The following is a 27,488-nucleotide window of genomic DNA, read 5'->3' as shown; positions in this document are numbered from 1 at the left end:
GATAAGAATATTCTTCTTGCAAACGCGAATTCAGTGTTAAAAGTGAAAAAATAAAAAATTTGACTGGAATACGAATATTCTTGTTGCAAACGCGAATTCAGTATTAAAAGTGAAAAAATTAAAAATTAGACTGGGATACGAATATTCTTGTTGCAAACGCGAATTCAGTACTAAAAGTAAAAAAATTAAAAATTTGACTGGGATATGAATATTCTTGTTGCAAACGCGAACTCAGTACAATAAGTGAAAAAATAAAAATTAGACTTCGATACGAATATTCTTCTTGCAAACGCGATTTCAGTACTGAAAGTGAAAAAATTAAAAATAAGACTTCGATATGAATATTCTTCTTGCAGACGCGAATTCAGTTCTAAAAGTGAAAATATTTAAAATTAGACTTTAATACGAATATTGTTCTTGCAAACACGATTTCAGTACTAAAAGTGAAAAAATTTAAAGTTAGACAGGGATACGAATATTCTTCTTGCAAAAGCGAATTCAGTATTTAAAGTGAAAAAATTAAAAATAAGACTCTGATACGAATATTCTTCTTGCAAACGCGAATTCAATGTTAGAAGTGAAAAATTTAAAAATTAGACTTCAATACGAATATTCTTGTTGCGAACGCGAATTCAGTACTAAAAGTGAAAAAATCAAAAATAAGACTGGGACACGTTATATTCTTGTTGCAAATGCGAATTCGGTACTAAAAGTGAAAAAATTAAAAATTAGACTGGGATACCCTTATTCTAGTTGCAAACGCGAATTCTTCAGTACTTAAAGTAAAAACATTAAAAATTAGACTATGATACGAATATTCTTCTTTTAAACGCGAATTCAGTACTAAAAAATAAAAGTTAAAAATTTTACTGGGATCCGAATATTCTTGTTGCAGACGCGAATTCAGTACTAAAAGTGAAAATATTTACAATTAGACTTCGATACGAATATTCTTCTTGCAAACGCGATTTCAGTACTAAAAGTGAAAAAATTGAAAGTTAGACTTGGATATGAATATTCTGCTTGCAAAAGCGAATTCAGTATTAAAAGTGAAAAAATTAAAAATTACACTTCGATATGAATATTCTTGTTGCAAACGCGCATTCAGTACTAAAAGTGAAAAAATTTAATATTAGACTTCGATGCGAATATTCTTGTTGCAAACGCGAATTCAGTACTTAAAGTAAAAAAATTAAACATTAGACTGGGATATTAATATTCTTGTTGCAAACGCGAATTCAGTACTAAAAGTGAAAAATTAAAAATTAGCCTTCGATACGAATATTCTTCTTGCAAACGCGAATTCAGTAATAAAAGTGAAAAAATTAAAAATTAGACTTCGATACGAATATTCTTCTTAAAAACGCGAATTCAGTATTAAAAGTGAAAAAATTAAAAATTAGACCTCGATACGAATATTCTTCTTGCAGACGCGAATTCAGTTCTAAAAGTGAAAATATTTAAAATTACCCTTCGATACGAAAATTCTTCTTGCAAACGCATTTTCAGTACTAAAAGTGAAAAAATTTAAAGATTGACTGGGATACGAATATTCTTCTTGCAAAAGCGAATTCAGTATTAAAAGTGAAAAAAATAAAAATTAGACTCCGATACGAATATTCTTCTTGCAAACGCGAATTCAGTGTTAAAAGTGAAAAAATAAAAAATTTGACTGGAATACGAATATTCTTGTTGCAAACGCGAATTCAGAGGTAAAAGTGAAAAAATTAAAAATTAGACTGGGATACGAATATTCTTCTTGCAAACGCGAATTCAGTACTAAAAGTGAAAAAATTAAAAATTAGACTCTGATACGAATATTCTTCTTGCAAATGCGAATTCAGTATTAAAAGTGAAAAAATTAAAAATTAGACTCTGATACGAATATTCTTCTTGCTAACGTGAATTCAGTGTTAAAAGTGAAAAATTAAAAATTTGACTAGAATACGAATATTCTTGTTGCAAAAGCGAATTTAGTATTAAAAGTTAAAAAATTAAATATTAGACTCAGATACGAATATTCTTCTTACAAACGCGAATTCAGTACTAAAATTTAAAAAAATAAAAATTAGACTTCGATACGAATATTCTTCTTGCAAACGCGAATTCAGTACTAAAAGTGAAAAAATTAAAATTTAGACTTCGATACGAATATTCTTCCTGCAAACGCGATTTCAGTACTAAAAGTGAAAAAATTTAAAGTTTGACTGGGATACGAATATTCTTCTTGCAAAAGCGAATTCAGTATTAAAAGTGAGATCGCCCAGGACTTCAAGACCGACCTCCGCTTCCAGAGCTCCGCCGTCATGGCTTTGCAGGAGGCGTTCGAGGCCTACCTCGTGGGTCTTTTCGAGGACACCAACCTGTGCGCCATCCACGCCAAGCGCGTCTCCATCATGCCAAAGGACATCCAGCTGGCACGCCGTATCCGCGGAGAGCGCGCTTAGATCGTCGTGGCTGTCGACTTCTTGTCGGCACAAAGACAAAAGTCCTTTTCAGGACTAGACGTCATACAGACGATTGTTTCCCATTGCTTTCATCGACGAGAATGAAATAATATTTCATAAAGAAAATCTGAAAGAGAATGAAAAAATAATAAAGTTGTAATTAATGATAATTTTAATTAACTAATGAAAAATAGTTGAAATGAATACTGGAAGGTATGAATAAAACTTATGAAAAGATGTTTTTTTGCAGATGGAGTGCTTGGAATCGTGGCAGTTTCCTGTCGGAAAATGCTATCTTTACAGAATGGCAATTTAAATTTCATAAGTAACGGAAATTACGAAGTTCTATCAGAATAACAAAGTCAGGAGTACACTCAATCCTTTATCGAGTTACGACAATGTAGGCATCTCTCGAACTCAAAAAATGTCGTTAGGAGATGTTGCCATGCGCGACGATTGTTTTCCGCCAGCAGTATTGTCACGGAAAATACTAATGCAACAATGACTTTCGCCAAGATTTCATTGTTTTCAACAATCGACCGTCTTGGTTGCAAATATGTGATACGCAAATACTTCATTCTTTTGAGCAATCAGGCTTTCTGCTGCAGCGGACGTCTCTTTCGAAACTTAGTTTCATAGGTAAATTTTTACTGCCAAAAAATTATCTGACAACCTTCAATGGAAGGTGCATTAATTTGACGTAAAATTAGCGGATTTGTAGAAGGAATATTGTCTATCTACTCATTTCCTTCAATGGGTAAGGTTTGAAACTTTATTGGGTAAGGTGAAGGAGGAGTTTAGGATTTTGTTTTAAGCATGGAAAATAGTCATCTGTATGACTTGATGGCCCTTAAGAGGGCCTAAATTGAACTTCGCGTACATCGAAGTTCGGTGAACCTGCGAGGTTCGGTCGCTCACTTCTTCTTGGGGGCGGCGGCGGCCTTCTTTGCTGCCGCGGGCTTGGGCTTGGTGGGCGTCTTCTTGGGCTTGGGCGCCTTTGGCTTGGTGGGCGCCTTCTTCGCCTTCGATGGGGACTTTGCTGCCTTCGCCGCTGGCTTGGCTGCTGCGGGCTTCTCCTTGGGCTTGTCTGCTTTCTTGGCCTTCTTCGCGGGGGGCGCGGACTTGGAGCGCTCCTTGGGAGCGGACCGCTTGGTGGCAGCCTTCTCCTTCTTCGCGGTTTGCCTACGTATGCAGGGTAGTTTAATGTTTCGGCGGTTGCATATGTGCCAGGGGTTGCTGTTGTGCGGGTAGCAAAATTTTCCAGGGGTAATTTTGTGCATTGAAGGTTGCACAAGAGTCTAGGAGTAGTTTTATGTTTCGCCGGTTGCATATCTGTTAAAGAGGAAGGTTTTGCAGGATTGCCTATGTTCCTAGGGTAGTTTTATGTTTGGTAAGTTGCATATGTGCAAAGGGTTGCGGTTCTGCTGGTTGCAAAGGTTTCCTGGGGTAATTTTATGCATTGCTGGTTGCACAAGTGTCTAGGAGTAGGAATATGTTTTGCTGGTTGCATATCTGTTAAGGAGTAATGTTATGTCGGATTCCCTATGTTCTTGGGGTAGTTTTATGCTCGGGCGGTTGCATATGTGCAAAGGGTTGCGGTTCTGCGTGTTGCAAAGGCTTCCAGGGGTAATTTTGTGCATTGCTGGTTGCACAAGTGTCTAGGAGTAGGTTTATGTTTCGCCGGTTGCATATCTGTTAAGGAGTAATGTTTTGTAGGATTGCCAATGTTCTTAGGGTATTTTTTAGCTCGGGCGGTTGCATATGCGCCTGCGGTTGCTGTTGTGCGGGTAGCAAAGGTTTCCAGGCGCAATTTTGTGCATTGCTGGTTGCACAAGTGTCTAGGAGTAGGTTTTTGTTTCGCTGGTTGCATATCTGTTAAGGAGTAAGGTTTTGCTGGTTTGCCTACGTTTGCAGGGTAGTTTAATGTTTCGGCGGTTGCATAAGTTTTAATACTGAATTCGCTTCTTGCAAAAGGAATTCAGTATTAAAAGTGAAAAATTAAAAATAAGACTCTGATACGAATATTCTTCTTGCAAACGCGAATTCAGTGTTAAAAGTGAAAAAATTAAAAATTTGACTGGAATACGAATATTCTTGTTGCAAACGCGAATTCAGTACTAAAAGTAAAAAATTAAAAATTAGACTGGGATACGAATATTCTTGTTGCAAACGCGAATTCAGTACTTAAAGTGAAAAAATTAAAAATTAGACTGGGATACGAATAATCTTGTTGCAAACGCGAATTCAGTACTAAAAGTGAAAAAATTAAAAATTAGACTGGGATACCGATATTCTTGTTGCAAACGCGAAATTAGTACTAAAAATGAAAAAATAAAAAATTAGACTGGAATACAAATACTCTTGTTGCAAACACGAATTCAGTACTAAAACTGAAAAAATTAAAAATTAGACTGGGATACGAATATTCTTGATGTAAACGCGAATGCAGTACTAAAAGTGAAAAAATAAAAATTATACTGGGATACGAATATTCTTGTTGCAAACGCGAATTCAGTACTAAAAGTGAAAAAATTTAAAATTAGACTGGGATACGAATATTCTTGTTGCAAACGCAAATTCGGTACTAAAAGTGAAAAAATTAAAAATTAGACTGGGATTCGAATAATCTTGTTGCAAACGCGAATTCAGTACTAAAAGTGAAAAAATTAAAAATTAGACTGGGATACCGATATTCTTGTTGCAAACGCATATTTAGTAATAAAAATGAAAAAAATAAAAATTAGACTGGAATACGAATACTCTTGTGTCAAACGCGAATTCAGTACTAAAACTGAAAAAATTAAAAATTAGACTGGGATACGAATATTCTTGTTGTAAACGCGAATGCAGTACTAAAAGTGAAAAAATTTAAAATTAGACTGGGATACGAATATTCTTGTTGCAAATGCAAATTCGGTACTAAAAGTGAAAAAATTAAAAATTAGACTGGGATACCCTTATTCTAGTTGCATACGCGAATTCATTACTAAAAGTGAAAAAATTAAAAATTAGACTTCGATACGAATATTCTTGTTGCAAACGCGAATTCAGTACTTAAAGTGAAAAAAATAGAAATTAGACTGAGATACGAGTATTCTTGTTGCAAACGCGAATTCAGTACTTCAAGTGAAAAAACTAAAAATTAGACTATGATACGAATATTCTTCTTTTAAAGGCGAATTCAGTACTAAAAGTTAAAAAAAATTGACTGGGATACGAATATTCTTGTTGCAAACGCGAATTCAATACTTATAGTGAAAAAATTAAAAATTAGACTGGGATACGAATATTCTTGTTGCAAACGCGAATCCAGTACTAAAAGTAAAAAAAATTAAAAATTCGACTGGGATATGAATATTCTTCTTGTAAACGCGAATTCAGTACTAAAAGTGAAAAAATTAAAAACTAGACTCGCATTCGCAAATTCTTGTTGCAAACGCGAATACAGTACTTAAGGTGAAAAAATTAAAATTTGACTGGGATATGAATATTCTTGTTGTATCTATGCCGTCTGTAAAGTTGTCAACAAATAAATTACATATTTCTTTTTTGTCACTTCCTAGTCGTCCAGTTAAATGTGTCAATATGATATCAACTCCTCTTCCACTTGTTTTTCTATCTAGCAATTCATTTATGATATTCCACATTTCTTTTGTATCTTTGATATTTGCTATTTATTTATGATAATAAATCTTTTTAATTTTCCTGATTTCAATCAATACTCGTTTTCTTAAACTCTTATTATCCGTCTTATACTTTTTGTTGGAAATGTTACTTTTCCATTTTTTAAAAGCAAGATCTCTATCCCTAATTAGCTTTATAGAGTAAATATTCATCCATGGTTTTACTGGAGATTTATGTCTATTAACTGTTCGCTTTTCACTTGATACACTATATATTTCTTGTAGAGTTTTGACCAACACCTGGTACATTACCTCATTACATGACCAACACCTGGTACATTTATATTCCCCCACTGATATTTTTTTATGTTACTTTTAACTTTATGTTCAACCAAGAAACAATCATGATTAATGTCAGAGATGAAATCATTAGATTGAATTTTATGTTGTTCATCCATGAAAGACTGTCCAACCATATAGTGATCACTAATTTTTGTTTTGTATAGGAGTCCTTCCACAAACTTTAAATTATTATTATAATAAATATGGTCATGACAAGAAGTAACCAATTTATTACCTTTAATCTCTTCTCTAGTATACTCTGAAAAAATTTCTTCATAGCCATATGCAGCTAGGAGATTCCTATATTTTGTACAGCTGATATTTCTTTTATTTTTTATATCAATATTGATGTCCCCTATGATAATGTTATGAGATCTACCATTTGATTAAGAATTTGTCTTCTAGTTCATCCAGAAATGCAGTTATAGAATTGTTTGGGGGCCTATATACACCAATGATATTAAGATTAGTTTTACCAATTGAAACATTTCCACTAAAACATTCAAAACTGTCAGTTTTGATATCTTCTATAGTGAATGCAAGGCCACACTTAACGAAGAACACTAATCCTCCTCCTCTCCTGTTACTCCGTGGTTTACAGTATGTTGAAAAACCTTCTAAATTATATGATGTTGTATCATTTGAATTTTAATTGATTTCAGCCAGAATGAAAACATTCACATTTAAATTCTTAGACATAGCCATGAATAAATACTCTATTTCTTCCCAATGAGCTTTTAATGATCTTATGTTAATAAAAATAATTGTGCCAGAAGAGCTTTTTCTATCAATATCATCTAACTGTTCATAAATTTTTACCAGAGGTTTAACACTTTTAATAATCTTTAGAATATCCATGATTATATCTCAAATAAAATTTTAAACCTTAGTAAATATTGCTAACGTCTCTTTCTGATTTAATTCTAATTACAGAAGCATTCGGATCCTTTTTGACAAGTATTTTCCCATGGTTTATCCATGCATATCGAAAGCCCTTTTCTTTACATCTACCCTTAGTTTTCCAAAACAGATTACTATAATAACTAGTTAGTGATTCATTAATATAAAAGGATTTCCCTTTGTTAAAATTAGATACAACATTTTTAAGGTGCTTCCTTTTTTTTAACCATTGATCTCTCATAACAGTTGATATAAATTTTACAATAATGTTATCACTTCCACCATCCCTCTTTTTAGGAACAGTATAACAATCATCAATATCATTAACTGTAAATTCATCAATACCAATGTTCTTGGCTATATCACAAATTATATCTGAACATCTACGATTTTCCGGTAAGGAAACTCCAACAATGTCCAGAGATTTACTCAATTTACTCAATTTGGATCGTTCAAGATCTATGGTTATATCCTTTAAATCCTCAATTACTCTGTCCTTATGTGCCAAATCATTTTTTAAGGCATCAATAACACCTCTGAGTTCATTTATTATGTTCAATTGGCCGTGTAAATCATCATATTTTGAGCACAAGAACGATAAACTATTTTTAATTTCACTAACATCATCATCCATTTTTTGGAGTCTATTAGTGTTCTCACCGTTAGTAAATGCTCCATGGGAAGAAACCGCTACATTTATCGCTACTAAACATTTTGCTGATCAAACTGACGCGAAACATTTATGCATATTCCTGTTACCAACAGGAACTCACTACCAACATGAAAAAATTAAAAATTTGACTTGGATATGAATATCCTTGTTACATACGCGTATGTACTAATGATGGTGAAAAAACTGAAAATTTCCCATGGATATGAATAAAATATTAAAAATGTGACTTTGATATGAATATTCATGTTGATAACGCGAATTCACTTCCCAAGGTGAAAAATAAAAAAAATTGACTTGGATATTTATTTATATTTTCGATATTATTATTCTTGTTGCAAAATCGATTTATGTGCATAGAAAGAAAATATTAGAAATGTGACTTGGATATGAAATATTTTAAGTGCTCAAAAACAAAAAAATAAATAAAAACTCGACTTGGATATGAATAATCTTGCTAAAACAGCGTATTCACTACTTACACTGAAAACATTTTTACAAACGGGAATTCACTACTCCAAATGAAAAATATAAAAAAAGTGACTTGGATGTAAATACTTTTGTGGCAAACTTCATTTCAATACTCAAAGTAAAAAAATAAAAATGTTACTTGAATATAAATATTCTTGTTACAATCGCGAATTCACCAATTAAAGTGAAAAAATAAACAATGTGACTTGTATATGAATCTTCCTTATACAAACGCGAATTCACTAATCAAGGTGAAAAAATTAAAAATGTGAAAAATATGAATATATTTTATGCAAATATGGAATATCTACTCAGTATGAAAATATTAAAAATGCGGCTTGGATATGAATATACCTGTTACAAACGCGAATTCACTGTAAAAGAAAATATTAAAATTGTGACTTTGATATGAATATTCATGTTGCAAACTCGATGTCAATGCTGAATGTTAAAAAATGAAATATGTGACTTGGATATGAATATTCTTGTTGCACACTCGATTTCCGTACTAAGAAAGAAAAAATTAAAAATATGATTTGGATATGAATATTCATGTTAAAAACGCGAATTCACTTCTTAACCGGGATCCGCCCAATGTAACAAAAATGTGAAAAATAAATAAAATTGACTAGGATATAAATATTTCTGTTACACATGACAATTCACCTTTTGAAATGAAAAAATGAAAAATATGACTTTGAAATGAATATTCTTGTTACAAACGCGAATTCACTACTCAAAGTGAAAAATTAAAAATGTGACTTCGATATAAAATTACTGTTGCCAATGCGAATTCACCACTCAAAGTTAAAAAAATTAATCATGTGACTAGAATATGAATATTCTTGTTGAAAACGCCATTTCAGTACTCAGAACGAAAAAATTTAAAATTGTGCATTTGATATAAATATTCCTGTTACGAACGTGAACATACTACTCAAATGAAAAAATTAAAAATGTGCTTCGAATATGAATATCCATGTTAAAAACGCGTTTTCACTATCTTAAGTGAAAATATTACAAATGTGATTTCGATACGAATATTTTTATTGCAAACTCGATTTAAGTAATCAGAAGGGAAAAATTAAAAATGTGCTTGAGTATGAATATTCTTGTTACAAACGCCAATTCCCCACTTAAAGTGAAACAGTGAAAAATGTGACTTATATATGAATATTCTTGTTTCATCCCCAATTTCAGTACTAAGAAAGAAAAAATTTAAAATGTGACTTGGATATGAATTTTCTTGTTGAAAACGCCATTTCATTACTCCGAACGAAAAAAATTAAAATTGTGACATTGATATAAATATTCCTGTACGAAATTGAACATACTACCCAAGTGAAAAATTTAAAAATATGCTTCGAATATGAATATCCATGTTACAAACGCGTTTTCACTACTGAAAGTGAAAAAATAAAAAATATGAGTTGGATAAGAATTTTCTCGTTTGAAACGCGATTTCACAACTCAAAGTAAAAAAATAAAAAAATTTGACTAGGATATGAATAATCTTATTAGAAACACTATTTCAGTACTCAGAGAGAAAATATTAAAAATATGACTTGGATATGATACGAATATTCTTGTTGCATAGGGGATTTCACCACTTAAAGTAAAAAAATGAAATATATGTCTTCGATATGAATATTTTTTATACAAACGCAAATTCACTTCTCAAAGTGAAAAAATTAAAAATGTGACTTCGATATGAAAATTACTGTTGCCAATGCGAATTCACCACTCAAATTTTAAAAAATTCCCCACTTAAAGTGCAACAGTGAAAAATGTGACTTATTTATGAATATTCTTGTTGCATACCCAATTTCCGTACTAAGAAAGAAAAAATTAAAAGTATGACTTGGATATGAATATTCTATTTACAAACGCGTATTCACTACTGAATGTGAAAAAATTAAAAATGTAACAACGACATCAAAATTCTTGCAACAAACGCAAATTCACTACTGAAAGTGAAAAAATAAAGAATATAAGTTGGATAACAATTTTCTCGTTTGAAACGCGATTTCACAACTCAAAGTAAAAAAATTAAAAAAATATGACTAGGATTAGAATAATCTTATTGTAAACGCGATTTCAGTACTCAGAGAGAAAAAATTAAAAATATGACTTGGATATGATACGAATATTCTTGTTGCATACGGGATTTCACCACTTAAAGTGAAAAAATGAAATATGTGACTTTGATATGAATATTTTTTATACAAACGCTTCTCAAATTGATAATATTTAAAATGTGGTTTGGAAAAGAATATATATGTCTTATACTCGATTTCAGTACTTGGAAAGAAAAAATTAAAAATGTGACTTGAATATGAATATTCTGGTTGAAAACGCCATTTCATTACTCAGAACGAAAAAAATTAAAATTGTGACATTGATATAAATATATATGTTACGAAAGTGAACATACTACCCAAGTGAAAAATTTAAAAATATGCTTCGAATATGAATATCCATGTTACAAACGCGTTTTCACTACTGAAAGTTAAAAAATAAAAAATATGAGTTGGATAAGAACTTTCTCGTTTGAAACGCGATTTCACAACTCAAAGTAAAAAAATAAAAAAAAATATGACTACGATATGAATATTTTTATTGGAAACGCGATTTCATTACTCAGAGAGAAAAAATTAAAAATATGACTTGGATATGATACGAATATTCTTGTTGCATACGGGATTTCACCACTTAAAGTGAAAAAACGAAATATGTGACTTGGATATGAATATTTTTTATACAAACGCTTCTCAAATTGAAAATATTAAAATGTGGTTTGGAAATGAATATTAATGTCTTATACTCGATTTCAGTACTTGGAAAGAAAAAATTAAAAATGTGACTTGAATATGAATATTCTATTTACAAACGCGTATTCACTACTCAACGTGAAAAAATTAAAAATGTGACAACGACATCCAAATTCTTGCTACAAACGCAAATTCACTTCTCAAATTGAAAAAATTTAAAATGTGGTTTGGACATGAATATTCTTGTCGCATACTCGATTTCAGTACTTAGAAAGAAAAAATTAGAAATGTGACTTGGCTATGAATATTCATAGTAAAAACGTAAATTCACTACTCAAAGTGAAAATATTAAAAATGGGAAGTGGGTATGTATATTCTTTCTATAAACGCCAATTCACCACTCGAAGGGAAAATATTAAAAATGTGACTTGAATATGAGTATTCTTGTAACAAATGCGAATTCACTACAGAAAGTGAAAAAATTAAAAATGTTACTTGGATATGTATATTGTTTTTGCCAACGCAAATTCACCACTCAACGTGAAAAATTAAAAATTGATTTGGAAATGAATATTCTTGTTGCAAACGCGATTTCAGTACTCAGAACGAATAATATTAATAATGTGACTTTGTTATGAATATTCCTGTTACGAACATGAACTCACTACCAAAAATGAAAAAATTAAAAATTTGACTTGGATATAAATATTCTTGTTACAAACGCGGTAGTACTAGTCATAGTGAAATAATTGAAAATTGGACTTGGATATGAATATTCTTTTTACAAACACGAATTCACTACTCAAAGTGAAAAAATTAAAACTGTTACTTGGTATGAATTTTCTTGTTACAAACGCGAATTCACAACACAAAGTGGAAAAATAAAAAATATAACTTGGATATGAATATTCTTGTTACAAACGCGAATTCACTACTCAAAGTAAAAAAATTAAAAATATGACTTCGATATGAATATTGTTTTTACCAACGCGAATTCACCACTCAATGTGAGAAATTAAAAATTGAGTTGGATATTAATATTCTTGTTGCAATCGCGATTTCAGTACTCAGAACAAAAAATATTAAAAATGCGACTTTGTTATGAATATTCCTGTTACGAACCTGAACTCACTACCAAAATGAAAAAATTAAAAATTTGACTTGGATATAAATTTTCTTGTTACAAACGCGTATGTACTTGTCATAGTGAAAAAATTGAAAATTTGACTTGGATATGAATATTCTTTTTACAAACGCGAATTCACTACTCAAAGTGAAAAAATTAAAAATTTTACAACGATATCAGCAGGTTCCTTGTAGAGGAAAATCAATCTTCCTTTTATTCGCTTGTTTCACGTCGTCAGTTTTCGGTGAGGAGTTTACAATAAATTGCTGTGAGAAAGAGGTTTCAATTTTTACTTGATACAGTAATATGCATAACTATGAAACCAATGGAGTCCACTAATCCAAGAGATTTCTATTTGTGTAGCAGAGTGATGTGATTTACTCTATCATACGCTTTAGAAATGTCAGTATAGAGGACGTCAATTTGACAACCATCCTCAAAAACCGGTAGGTTGGATACAGTTAACGAACCCTGTCTGAATCCATGTTACTTACGTGGTAATATACTCTTCAGTAGAGGTTCAACCTTGTAAACAGCTATGCTTTTCATGATTTTGGCTATTACTGACTGAATTGTGATGGGACAATAGTTGTATTACATTTGTTGTTAGCCGTATGAATGGGAATAAAATAGCTAATTTTCAGAGGGACAGGAAAAGGAACCACTGCGGAAGGATAAATTGAAGAGCATAAAGAGATATGAAAGAGCAGAATAACATGATTTAAGAATAGTAGGGTGAATACCATTAGACTCACAACTCTTGTTGGTGTCTGAGCATCTAAATTGCTGACAATTTCCTTAGCAGTGACCGAGACAGTAAAAGTTGATTCTACAGGAAACTTGCAGGATGGAAGAACATTAGGTTTGTCATTGGAGAAGTTTCCAGAAAAATGAGAGGAAAAAAGTTCAGCTATAGAATTGTTATGGCTTGCTTGTCATCATAATCAATTAAAATTGATGAAGGTTTAAATATATTCTTCATAACAATGCCAGAGAAAGCCATCTAAATGTTAGTATTCAAAATTTTCATCCAAAAGGGCACTCATACATTGCAAGAGAGTAAGGGCCTCTGTTTTTGGCCAAATAATCGATAATATATTGTGACGAACGGGTTTGCGTCCGTTATAAAGTAGAGCAGGAAACACCTCAGAGCGGGGGCGACGTGAAAAAACGAGTAAATTTTGGGAAGCGAAACGAACGGGATAATTGGAAGGGGAGGTTGAGGGTAAAGAGACCACACGTATTCATGGGTTGCGAACACAAGAAATGCGATTATTCACAAAAGAACGTGATAATTAAAGTTAACATACAAAAATATGGGGAGTAGCACTTGAAATGATGTTAGCAGGGCCGGATTGTCAAGGATCGGATACAAAATACAAAGAAACCAAAAATCAACTTGATAACATAAAAGTAAGTTTAAAATGAACTGCATTTAAATCTTCTTGCAGGGTTTAAAAGTCCACTGCTACACATTAGAAAATCAAGGTTCACTTATTGTTCCAGCGCAACTTGAAACAGGGGGGAAAAAGGGGGGAGAGAAAAACGTTCTCGACACTGCTTCAACCGGGGAAAGTGGTGAGGGCATGGTTTATTACTGCACCTTGTTCGGGAACACGGAGTCACACGAGGTGATGGCGAGGCCAAGCAGACTTCTCATGAGCTCGTGATGGTTCCTCGTTGCATTTTCCAGGCCGTTGACAGGAGAGTTGCCAAGGTGCTTTCTCTCTCTCTCCGATGCCCAGTGGCTCAATGCTCAACTGACTTGAGCAAATGCAAGCCGTAGTTGCCTCGGAAGTCTGCCGATCATTTCTGTCTCTCCGCATGCCTGGTGGCTCAATGCTCGACTCACTCGAGTCAAGGCGAGTCGTAGCTGTCTCGGGAGTCTCCCGAGCGTCTCTGCCCGATGTCTGGTGGCTCAATCTCGTTAAGCACACCTCGTGAGAGGGTAAGGGAGGGGAGGGCAGTGGTTTTCTCTTGCGCGCTCTGTCGGGTTGTGATTCACTCACATCGTTGCGCGGTATTCAAAAAATTCTGTTCACACGTACACAAAATAAACTAAACTTACACTAAATAAACTAAACAGCCAAAAAAAAAGGAAAGGGTAGAAACTGGGACAAGTTCTCCCCATAAATATTAGTTAGCGCTGCCGTTACAATATCCATCCACTTCTAACCAATGCAACAAACCTGTTCCTTTCTGTCATTCAATCAAATTAAAAATGGAATCAGTACATATTTAGAAGACTTTCATTACTCACTGCTCATTTATTATTTCCCATTTCAGATTCCTGACAACCTCAATTCATGGAGGGAGTTGGCCGAGAATTTCAACACCATTTGGCAGTTCCCCCATGAAGTCAGTGCATCATATGGAAAGCATGTACTAATCAAGGCCCCTCAAGGAGAGGGGTCACGGTTTTTTAATTATAAGGGGACCCATAGTGTGGTCCTTCTAGCATTGGTGGATGCCTCTCACCACTTTATTTATATAAATTTTGGGTGTAATGGACGAATGTCAGATGGGGGGTACACAAAAATTCGACCTTATACCCATTACTTAACGGTGGACAATCACTAACTCCACCAGAGAAGGTGCCACATTGGGATTTCTCCTTCCCATATTTTATTTTAGGGGATGATACCTTCCAACTTGATACCACCCTAATGAAGCCATTCCTCAGAACCTGCGCCATGTCCACCAGGCATAAAGTTTTCAATTATCGCCTGTCTCGGGCAAGAAGGGTGGTGGAAAATGCCTTTGGCATCCTGGCGAATAGGTTCAGAATATATCTGAGGCCAATAGAGGTGTGTTTACCCACCATTGACAAACTGATTTTGTGTTCTTGTGCCCTGCATAATTATTTGCTGGCAGACTCACCTCCTAATTCTTTGAATGTGGGAGACAGTGAGGTTGCAGCCTTGCCATCAGTTCAGGAGAGGCAGGGAGCAGATTACTCAAGCACACATGCACGTTTAGCTAGGGAGAACCTGGTAGATTATTTCATGTCAGAGGGAGAGGTGGATTTCCAATGGAACTGTGTTGTGTAGAGGTTGTAGGTGTAGGTAGAATTGTATGTCATATGTTGTAGTAATTTCCTGTCCTTTATTGTATATGCATGATATATATGAATGTGTATGAAATGAAAGTGCAGTTTTATAAAAGTGAACAATTTGTAATTAGAATGGAAGCAATTGCTTTCAATTGGCAACATATTCTATTATTATTATTCTTTTCCAACTTTCCATATTTATGTGCATTTACCATATTCCTTTCACTCAACAGCAACACCAAGGAATTTTATGCAGCTCCTCTCAATCCTTCTCTCCTGCTGTAAAATAACTGAGGCTGGTTCCGTCTGGGTAGCTCATGGCAAACTTATTTTACAAGCAAAAGGTTAAGGTTGCTTTACACGGTCTACTTGCGCAGGTTAGAACTGCATTAATTTTCAATATGGCGTAAAATTGCAAGAATGCGAGGTCGGAATTAGAACGGGTTATTTTACCATCTCGCATGCATGCGTTCTAGCAATTCACCTCTTTACACGACGCAATTTTGACTGCGACTTTGTACATACGTCTTATTGTACAATTACGTGCCCCTTGTAAAGCAGCCTTTACTTGATGTTAATAACTACTTGGTTACAACAAAAAATTGTTTCACATTAAATGTGGGTCCACCGTGAACTGGTTCGCAAGCTCCCCTACGTAAAATCCTCAATAGGTAAGTTAAGTAATTTTACAAATTTATTAACACAGTTACCTCTCCCCATCTATGGATACCACATAGCAAACTAGAAAGACAAGTAACCAGTTCTCACAAAATGAAATATGGGTGATAAATGAATGAGCTTTCTGAAGTTCCCACTTATGCCTACTACTATTCTACCTTTACAAGAAGCCCTCTGTCATTACTTTGAACAGATAAGTATAACAGAAACATGGCATCAATGATTTCTGCTTTCTTTAACTACGATCAGCGATCTTTTGACCCCAACCATCGCACTCTTTATCTTCTCAGCAGTCTCAAATGTTAGTACCAAAGAAGTTAGAAATAATTATAATATAACAGCTAAGACCAAACATCGAGGGGATGCTCACAGAAATGAAGATATATGACAAACCACTCTAACATCTTATTTAACCCTAGCTGTACAAGTAGCGGGCATACACTTATGGGAAGAGATTACTTCTATCGAGAGTTCTGGTCTGAAATGAACCCACCTGTGGAAGTCTTCACAAGGAAAAGTCCCTATTATTGAGAGAAAGAGATGTAGACATGGTTTAAACAAACGAAATGCATAAGGATGCTTGAGAGTAAAAATAGCTTCATAGAAATTTGCATAGGTATCAATATCATGGTAATAGAAACTGCAAATCATAGTTTCTAAGATTTAGAATAACTTACCACACTAGATAACACCGGATGAGATTAATTTAAGTTGAAATTAAAACAACAGTCAGTTAAACAATTAAACTGATTTTAATTGCCACAGTAATATTTTTTAAGTATATGTAACATCAGATACAAGTTACAGCAAACAAAGCTACTTCAAGAACAGGATAACATCCATTTATTGGCAAACTGTCTATCAGCCATGTTCTATTGATGAGAGTTATAAAAACTTGCATGACCATATGTTGTTCTGGTTTAATATTGCCTTCCCTCAAGTCATTATCAAGGGTAAACACAAACATGAAAAGAAACCATGGGTCACAGATGAAATTAAGCAAATGTCCTCCCACCTTAAATCATTGGAGCTGCCAGTAGAAGCTCAGATTCAGTTGAAGTCACCGAGGAATACATACGGTTTAAAATTTTTTACAATACAATATAATACAATTTTTTTGTCTCTTGCAGGCAAATTATAATGAGAATAAAATCATCTCTTCATATAAAAAATCCAAAACCTCCTGGGAAATTATCAACACTTGAGTCAGGAAATCCTCGAGGCATATACTGCCAGATGTTAAAAAAGTAGATGATAAAACAGAAGTTAGCTATGGTGACTTGAGTAGCCTATTCAACAAACTGTTCACTCTGAAACCCTCTTCAATAACTCACAGCGAAGCCTCATAAGTTACCACCACAACCTCTTCAGTTTCTTTTTTTGCCCAGCCTTGTACTGTACACGAGTTAAACCAATTGTATTGAAACTAGGCAAAAAACATAGTACTGGTCCCGATGGTTTGCCAGGCCTCATAATTCTTAGTGTGTTCATGTAAATAAAGGAACCATTGGTATACCTGATTAAGGAATCATTAACTCAGGGTGTTTTTCCTTCAGCATTGTACATTATAATAATAATAATCCAAAATAGTGCCAATCTATAGATAGTGAAGGGTAACTCCATAAAATCTTTTGGCATTCATATCACTGCCAACCTCTCTTGGTAAATCACATTGATTCCCTCACGAATACACTCAGCTCGGTGTGTTACCTTGTGAGAACCCTATGCAGTTCTGTAAGTCTGGATGTCCTATTAATGTTATATTATGGTTAGAATTAATTGGGTTCATGGAGACAACATGGACAGTAGGTTTTGGTGCCGACCTTTCGTGCGCTATCGTAGGAGAATGTGAATGAGAGGGGGTGGCTGGTGGGGAAGGTTTGGGAGGAGCATGAGGAGGAGGCGGCTGATTGGCAGGTAACAGGGTATTGGAAGAGGGAAGACTTGCATCAGCATTAAGGTTGGGTAAGTCCACAGATGACCGCCTCTCTGCATGCCTTATTGTGTTGCCAGATATCACGGTTTGGAGGTCCAGCATTGCCATCGCCCTGTCCAGTGTTGGCAACAGTCTCATCTGAGCCGCCAGACTCATTGCGAAGCTTTCACTGTCATCCATGGGCTGGACAAGGCGATCGACCGCTTCCTTAATATATGCGTTGGAGTCATTTTTCGGGCCCTTCCTCCTTCCTATTTCTGGGGTGTCGCACTCGATGGTCTCCCATTCTTCTAATCCATCAGCACTAATCCCCCTGTAAGACAAAGAAACGCAACGTGTTCATTAAGTATGTCTTAACAAGCTGATGTCAAAAAAGGCAGTAAAGAAATGAAAAATATTCCTTAAAATGAAACATACCCACAGTAACTATTGATACAATATTTTAATCTACCAAGATTTGACATAAATGAACCTAAGCCTTCGTTAACCAAGCTCTGAACATGCAATCCTATAATTAATTGAACTAACAATGATATGCACGTCATAAATAAACTAAACAGTTCACTTTCAGAAAACAACATCTTCCTGGTAAACTTTGAGAAATACCACAACATGAGACAATTCAATTTATTATGTACACTGCACACAGAATGACTTAGAGTACCAAGGCAGATAATGTGAAGGCAGCGTGAACGGTATAAATGTACATGAATGTTGAGGACCATAAACCTACTACAGACATTACTGTAAGATGGAGGAAAGTGAATTGAAAGCAAGGATAATATATAATGGCCTCGGGTGGGGGATGGTATGAGAAATTTAAAAATAGACCTATTGAAACAAGTAACTCAAGAACACTGGGACACGGGAGGGAATGCAAACACAAAGAGACTGACGACTGAGACATGGTCCGGAAGTCTTGTGGGCATTTGTTCTTGAGCATGAATCTACAAACATACAAGTTCAATGCAACAATTACTCAGAAATTAGGTGCTCATTAGTCCTGATATGGAAAATCGAGATAAATCAATGAATCAAATTAGATGTACTATCATTTGCAAAAGTCTTGCAACAAATCGAGCGGCGCCACTTTCGCTCCACAAAGATTGTGCTCGGAAACTGTATGTTTTTCGGGTATATTCAGCAAACTAACACTAGTCTTCATGGTTCAATATATGGAGAACGGGTCATTAGGTGGGTGAGATATTTTTTCATCCTTTTCAGTCTTGGGATTTGATCGCTTCCATTTAAGTGAAATTAATGTTCATTATGTTCCCCCAAACACATTGTAGCATTTAATGCAGGAGTAAGGATCGAAGGTAATTCCTCGGAGAGATTTTAAAAAGTTTGTAGCTTGGCTCTTTTTGAGCGATCTTAGCTCTTTTCAGAGAGCAGGAATTCACGAGTCGTTCACTGTGAACATGGCGGACTTTTGTTTACATCTATCGACTCGGGTTGATGTTTTTAATATAATATCTACGACATAAGATACGAGAGAGCTTTGATATTCCACGTTTTCCATCATATAAATATCTGAGCAAACACGTAAAATATGAAATTAGTTAAGCTGATCGGCATTAATCGTTGCGTAAGTAACAACAGAGTTCTCCGACGTCCGTCAAACAGTACAGATGTATTCCTTTCCACGTATTCAAATTATGACCAGAAAAACTTAATTCCCTTAAGTCCCTTTTTTTAATGATTTTCGGGTTTCAACAGGTATTGTTTGATAATATGTGCCACTGCTGAATTAGTGTGAATTCGTATAATAACTCTACGCTGCTATGTGGTTAATGATTAAGTTATCATATTTAGCTGCAATCATTTGCATATACTCTGATGAATTCGGGATAATGTAGGATATATACTTAGCATCATTAATTAACTTCTCTACTTACATTAAGTAGGTTACATGGTATTAGGAAGTGTGTTTGTTGGCAATACGTTTTATATTTAAGGTAAGATTGAAATCAGTGGAACTGAAGCTCATTTCATAAAACCTTTGAAGTCGAGTAAGAAGGACGTAAGCAAATCCTTACAGAATTTCTGCTTGAAATGAATGTATACGTTTGCTTCATTAGAAATACAAATACCGAGTTAGAAACATAATAACTAATAATAATAACTTATAAGGACGATACCATACCGAAGTCGCAGGCGACAACATCATTATATTCCTATTGTATACACTAAACAGCCGAAACATAAAGTATGCGAAAGCCTCCGTGCTCAAGTTATAATCATATAAACGAATAAAATACTAAGATACCGAGAAAATAATTATTTTGATCAAAATTCGTTCAATTGAGAAGCACATGAAAGCAGCTTAGTGTTACAATGACAACAAAAACTTCAAATTATCACCTTCTAATAATGTAATAGAAATAACTGAGTGGATGAATATTAGACAGGTGATCAAAGAGTCCCGCGTTCAAATCCCTCTCATGCCCAAAATTTTTTATCCTCCTCACAGGCGTATTTTATTTTAAAGTTTTTTTATTTTTAAATGTATGTTAAGAGGGTACCAAATATTGAATTTAAGCATTTTTTTACAACAATTTATAATTTAAATGATCGTGCGACGGGAATCCTGCGTTGTTAGCGCGATAGGACGAATCATTGCGTTTCCCTTGAAGGAACTCCAATCAGAATCACTGGTGAATGTGATTCCTGGTGCTATAAGGTTCCCTTTGCAGGTCCGTAACTGCTCATCATAATTACCCACTCTTAGATGACACCCACTAGGTACCCACACTTTCAACGGGTAAATATTTTCAATTATCTACTCTAGTCAACTACGAGTGTAAAAATAATCTTAAACGCCGCGACGACGCAACAACATCTACGCTCGTGTACTCAACTGAACATCGTAATGATTTCCTACGTCTCACTCCCGTGTCGCGATGACCCGTTCGTGAGTCGTTCCCGAGCTACCATGAAGATTCATCCCCAGATAGTGATCATTCAAATTTAATGGTGGCCAGAAATCGACAATGGAGCGAAAGTGGCGCCGCTCGATTTGTTGCAAGACTTTTGCAAATGATAGTACTTACATCTTCTCATTACTATATCATTATTGGAGAAGAAATGTGATAAACCAAACCTTAGAAATAACATTCCAACAAAATTTGTACTGAGTAACCGAAGTACTGGAAGGACTCAAGCTACTGGCTACAAGTTTAGTATTTAAACCCACCTAATTCTGTACTCTACCTCAAGTGGAAAAATGTTATACACGGTCTCAGGGGCAATTACTTTTGATGCTGAAAAGTACAGTAACAACTCCAGTTAACTCACAGCGCAAATAAATGCTGGGAAAATACGGTAGCTCAATCAATGTATAACAACTGCTTAGGAAATACAACATCGCTGTACCTAGGAGTGCAGCTGACGGAGCAATTAATATACATGGAAACCTCAGTGCACATGCACTATTCAAATACTAAATTCCAAAGCTCCTTGACAGCTAACACCGTTAAGAACAACTTAATTACTAAACTGTTGTCCAATTAACGGCCTTGTGGCTTCTGGTCAAATTTCGATGAAAACTCTCCAGAACAAAAATGAATGTTATTGAAAGAGACAAGGAAAGATATTATCTAGAATTTAATTAACTTAGGCTGAGCTTAAAGCCACCGAGTGCGTCCACCGGGTTGCGGATGGTGGGTCGACCTTTAGATATAGAGGTTAGCTGCGAGATAAGCGAGTTCTCTCGTCGAATAAGCAGTCGTGGACAAAAAGCGGCGGTATTCTGAGGGGGTATTGGGCTACCCTTGGGTAAGGTAGACCATTCAAAAGATACCAAAACCTGTGAAGATACCGTGACCTGGCGACTGGGGGCCGCCAACAATTATGCCTCTCATAACCCGGGGGAGAGGGCAGCAGCTCTTCTTCACATGTGCGAAGGTGGAGACCATACTGGTCGGTACAGCGACACACATTCCACTACGGGCGTGGTAACATTTACTTTAACGGCTGCAGTACTGCGATGTGGAAGGCAAGGGGAAACCACCACATTATCATCCCGAGGAGTCACTGCTACTCCACTCAATTTATATAATGACATGATGGAATTCTCTCGGGTAAAATATTCCGGAGGTAAACTAGTCCCCATTCGGATCTCCGGGCGGGGACTACTCGAGAGGGTACATCGGTCAAACGAAGTAGAATGTTACGGATAGGAACATGGAACGTCAGATCACTTCGTACCTACGGTAAGCTAGAGAACTTAAAGGTGGAGATGCGAAGAATGAACCTCGATGTATTAGGCATCAGCGAAAGGAAGTGGCCCCAGGAAGGAGACTTTTGGAGTGGAAGCTACAGAATGATACACACGGGTTCGCTAAATGGTAATGCTGGAGTTGGCATAATGCTTAGAAAGAGCGCCGGGATGCGTGTCAAAAACTACCTGCAGTTTAATGAAAGGATAGTAATGGTAAAGATAGATACTAAACCCATAGCTACTGTAGTGGTACAGGTTTACATGCCTACGTCAGATTATGAAGATGATGAAGTAGAAGATGTCTACCAAGATATAGCGGAAGTTATCAAGCAGGTAAGAGGGGAAGAAAATCTTATTATTTTAGGTGACTGGAACGCCGTCGTCGGCGAAGGTCAAGACGGAATAATAACTGGGAAATATGGGTTGGGTAACCGATTTGGAAGAGGAGAAAGGCTACTTGAATTCTGCACGGAGCACAGGCTAGTGGTTGCCAACACTTTATTCAAAAATCCCCTGCGAAGAAGATACACGTGGAAGATGCCAGGAGACCGTAGAAGATTCCAAATCGACTACATTCTAGTGAAACAAAGATTCAGGAACCAGGTGAAGGACTGCAAAAGTTATCCATGGGCAGATATCGATAGTGACCATAACTTAGTTATGATGAAATGCCACCGTAAATTTAAAAAGTTGAAGAAAGCCGTGAAAAACATATGGCAGGTTGAAAAATTGAGGGAGGTTCAGCATCAACTGGCTTTTAAAGAGGCTGTAGAAAATAAAATAGGGGAGGATGCGACCAACAAACCAATGGAAGAGAGTTGGAAAACCATTAGAAGTGGTCTGCAGGCGGCAGCTGAGGATGTTCTTGGTAAAAGAAGTCGTTATGAAAAAACCATGGATCACGCAGGAAGTATTAGATCTCATTGAAGAAAGAAGAAAATACAAGGCTGCGAAAACAGAGGAAGGACAGAATCGTTACAAGAGAATAAGGAACGAAATATGTCGTAAAGCGCGGAAGGCTAGAGAAACGTGGATGAAAAGCATTTGCGAAGACATGCAAAACAATCTTAAACATGGAAAAGTAGAGGCCCCTTATAGGATAGTGAGGAACCACTTTAAGGAAAGCGGCGTAAGATGTAATACCCTTAGGGACAAAAACGGAGAACTATTGATTGAAAACGAAGAAAAAGGGAAGAGATGGAAGGAATATCTGGAAGATTTGTACAAAGGAAGTCGCCTCAGAACGAATGCTATCGAAAACGAGAGGGAAGTGGATGCCGATGACATGGGAGCCCCAATTTTAAGATCGGAATTTGTGCGGCTGTAAGAGACCTCAGGATAAATAAAGCGTCTGGCATTGATGACATTCCTGCAGAACTAAATAAAAATTCAGGAGAGAAGACGTTGAACCAGCTATACAAAATCATTAGTGAAATGTATACGACAGGTGAGATACCAAAGGATTTCGAGAGGAACATTATAATCCCTATGCCTAAGAAGAAAAGAGCGGAGAAGTGCGAAGATTTTAGGACCATAAGCCTTACTACACATGCGTCAAAGATACTGACAAGGATCATCTATAGAAGAATAGAACGAAAAGCAGAAGAGTACTTGGATGAGGACCAATTTGGATTCAGAAAAAACAAAGGCACAAGGGAAGCAATATTGGCCCTAAGACTGCTCATAGAGAAGAGAATGGAAAAGAACAAGCCAACATTCGTTGCGTTTGTGGACTTAGAGAAAGCATTTGACAACGTAGATTGGAGCACAATGCTTGGAATCCTAAAGGAAATTGGGGTTCTTTATAATGACAGAAGAATCATCCACAGTTTATACAAAAACCAAGTAGCCGTGATAAAATCAGGGCCCAGCTGTGAAGAAGCAAGAATTAAGAAAGGAGTGCGACAAGGCTGTACATTGTCACCCGTAATTTTCAACGTTTACATTGAAAAAGCCATTAATGAAATCACAGAAAAGGAATGGGGAGTGAATATCCATGGAGAAAAAATTAACATGCTAAGATTTGCCGATGACATAGCCGTTATAGCAGAAACAGAGAAGGATTTGAAAAATATTCTGGTTAATATGGGTAGGGTAATGAGTAGATATCAACTGAAAATAAGCACGAAGAAAACCAAGATCTTAGTATGCAGCAGAAGAGAAGAAGTCAAGACCAACATTAAAATAGGGAGGCAAAAACTGATAGAGGTGGACGAATTTGGTTATTTGGGAAGCAAGATAACTAGTGACGGGAGAAGCAAGAAAGAAATTATCAGCAGAATAGCCCAGGCGAAGAGAGCATTCCACTAAAAGAGAGACCTGCTTACAGTGGGAAACTTAAATATGGAAGTAAAGAAACAATTCATAAGAACCTACATCTGGAGTATGCTCATATACGGAAGTGAGGCATGGACAATGACCGCAGCGGAGAAAGCAAGGATAGAGGCCTTTGAAATGTGGTGCTACAGAAGAATGATGAAAATCAAATGGATCGACCGAGTTAGTAACGAGGAAGTCCTAAGAAGGGTAGGAGGTAAGAGAAGCCTCATGAAAACCTTAATAAGAAGACGGAACAACCTTATAGGCCACATCTTGAGACACGATGGCCTGATGAAGACAATCATCGAAGGACAAGTGGAAGGCAAGAATGGAAAAGGAAGACCTCGAACAAAATATATGGAACAAGTAAAGAGAGATGTGAAAGAGAAGAAATACGTAGGTGTGAAAAGATTAGCTGATAGGAGAACTGAGTGGAGAGCTGCGTCAAACCAATCCTAGGATTGTTGACCAGTGATGATGATGATGAAGGTTTTAAAATGGGTAAAATAACGCCATACCAATTGAAGCTAGCAAAATCCAAGATTAGCTCAAAATTTAGGCAACTTGTGCTTGATAAGAAGCATCAATTGATAACTTACAGTGATACTGTGGATTTATGAAATTCTGCTGATTCCGTAAAATGCTAACTTGAAACGAAGCCAATTAATTGTTTTAAAGAAATTTATTTGATATCAACATTTTTATTCCCAATTATTCACTATGCATTCACAAGCAGAAAAACCTACCTCCAAGCTGGACGACGTCTTCCTTGGTACCACCACGTCATCCAAAAACGCGCATTGATGGTACCACCCCAACGATGGCACATAAATATCTTCAGGCGCTGACCCAGTCCTACCGCTTGCCTTCACTTTCTTCTTCTCCTGCAGATACGTGGACCGTATATTTTTAATTTATTTTTACCAGTTCCACCGACAAGTTAAAAGTCTCGGCCAGGTTCAAATATGCTCGATTTTTCATGTCAAGCCTCCGATACTCCGGTGCTTGAATGTTTCAAAGGCATTCATGCCTTTGATATTCATCGATAAATTTTATCGTGTCTGCCTCGGTAAATGGTACCCTCCGGCAACTCATATTCCCTCCTCTTGCGTACACGCTTACAGTTCTCTCAACGTTCTCCATTTTAAAACAGCGTTCCACTGCTCTCGGACCAGTGCGATTTTTTCGATCTAATCGAGAACCCTTGATAGCTACTAGGATGGCGGCTACCTCGTCCGAGTATCGAGAACCACAGCAATCGATAGTGAACTCGGCCGGAAGTTGATATGATACACGTCCGAGTCGGCTAGTACCAACGAGTCGACTCGTACGTGTAATCCCCGCTTAAGCATTTTAACATTGCTATATGAAGTACACTAAGATGTACCCTTTTGCCAAATTTCATTGGTCTATCGGAAACAATAACTTCGTTTATTGTTTGCGATGGACAAATATAATAATAAATTTGCATTAGATTGCAATAGATTCGCGTTTCTCGTTGGCAGCATATTTTATTTTAATAAACAGATACACATACAGCAATATTGCAAATTGAAAGTGCACTTATAACAACAAACATTAAATAATTAAGGAATAATAATTTGTTACAAATTTAAATAGAATAAAAAAGAAAAACAAACATTTATCCGGCTATCTAGTCATTTATGCGGTAAATATGTTAATGCCCGATGAGTAAAATTTTTAAGTGTCAGACCAAACGGATCAATATCACCGGGTAGAGTATTTATTACCTTTTAATATGATACCTACGGGGATACTTTAGCATGGATTATACAGGGAATGACGAATGAGTGGATGAAAAATCAATAATATCGCGGATCGTTCAATACAGGTGTTCGGTTAATCGATAATTCGATACGATTATAGCAGCATATACGTAAAATTGGCATATCTTGCTTAAATCATTTCTGTAAGCCTAATGAAATTTGGTGAAAAGATGTATGATAGCCTCCTTTATACTACCGATTCCAAATAATCATAATTAGTGGGCTCCCGTTATGTATCGAACATGCTTTTTCTTCAAAATAAATCGATTCGCAATTCCTTAGGGATTTATCATCCACTGGAATAGCTTTGTTGGCATTAAATGGGGAATAACGTTGACTGGAAAGGAAATCAATAGGATCGCTGATTCTACATTAAAGGTGTCAGCTTATACTAATTTTCGTTTCGATTATTATAGCAAATATGCAAATTGGAATATCTTGATAACCATTCCTGTTAGACCACGTAGATATGGGGAAATACTACTTCATAGTTTTTTTTTGCTTAACAACGGTAGTATGTTTCGTAGCTGGTATTTCTTTCAATATATATTGGCTCTCTAGTATTTTATTTTCAAATTTCGATTTTCCAATGCTTATGGTGGCGGTGGGGTAAAGTCCTCGCCTGCCAAACCGTAGGTCGTGGGTTCGAATCCCGCCTGGATAGGTGACCCCTTTACAGGGCGTGGATGTTTGTGTTGTACTTTGATAACCCTTAGGTGCACGCACCTGCAAGTATAGCGCCAGTGCACGCTAGCGGCTTTTTAGCCGCACTTTTACATTTCTGATTTTCCCAAATATGCATTCAAATTTGAGGGTGTTTTAACGTATTTAGGTAACTTTTAATAAATAAAATCACTTAAAATATTTTTGCCATTTATTTCTAAACAAAGGTATGGCATAATTATACGCAAATTTATGGATTAATACTTAGACTAATTTTTCTAAAGGAATTGCAGACGATAATCTAGACACTATCAAGTCAAAAAACACAAAAAAGGAAATGGATATGCCAAATCGTTAATGCAATCATTAAAATTATAAAAATAACAAACTTCATAAATAAAATTAATTTTTTCAACCTTATTGACCATCACTGTCTCTGTAATGACCTTCGTGACATTTTTGACGCAGGTGGAATGATTAT

The 27,488-nt window shown here is 35.6% G+C and overlaps 1 protein-coding gene across 1 annotated transcript in view; it reads right to left on the bottom strand.

The window, feature by feature from the left end:
* Positions 1-3,361: 3,361 nt before the first annotated feature.
* LOC124171207 overlaps positions 3,362-27,488 on the bottom strand; it is a 43,879-nt gene continuing 19,752 nt past the window's right edge. The window contains exons 4-5 of the mRNA XM_046550349.1: positions 17,904-18,329; positions 3,362-3,629 (exon numbers count right to left, since the gene is read on the bottom strand). Of these exons, the coding sequence (XP_046406305.1) occupies positions 3,362-3,629; positions 17,904-18,329 (694 nt within the window). The remainder of the gene's footprint in view (positions 3,630-17,903; positions 18,330-27,488) is intronic.

Source organism: Ischnura elegans, chromosome X (genome assembly GCF_921293095.1).
Source record: "Ischnura elegans chromosome X, ioIscEleg1.1, whole genome shotgun sequence".
Taxonomy (NCBI): domain Eukaryota; kingdom Metazoa; phylum Arthropoda; class Insecta; order Odonata; family Coenagrionidae; genus Ischnura; species Ischnura elegans.
This window is presented reverse-complemented; position numbering and strand designations above follow the sequence as displayed.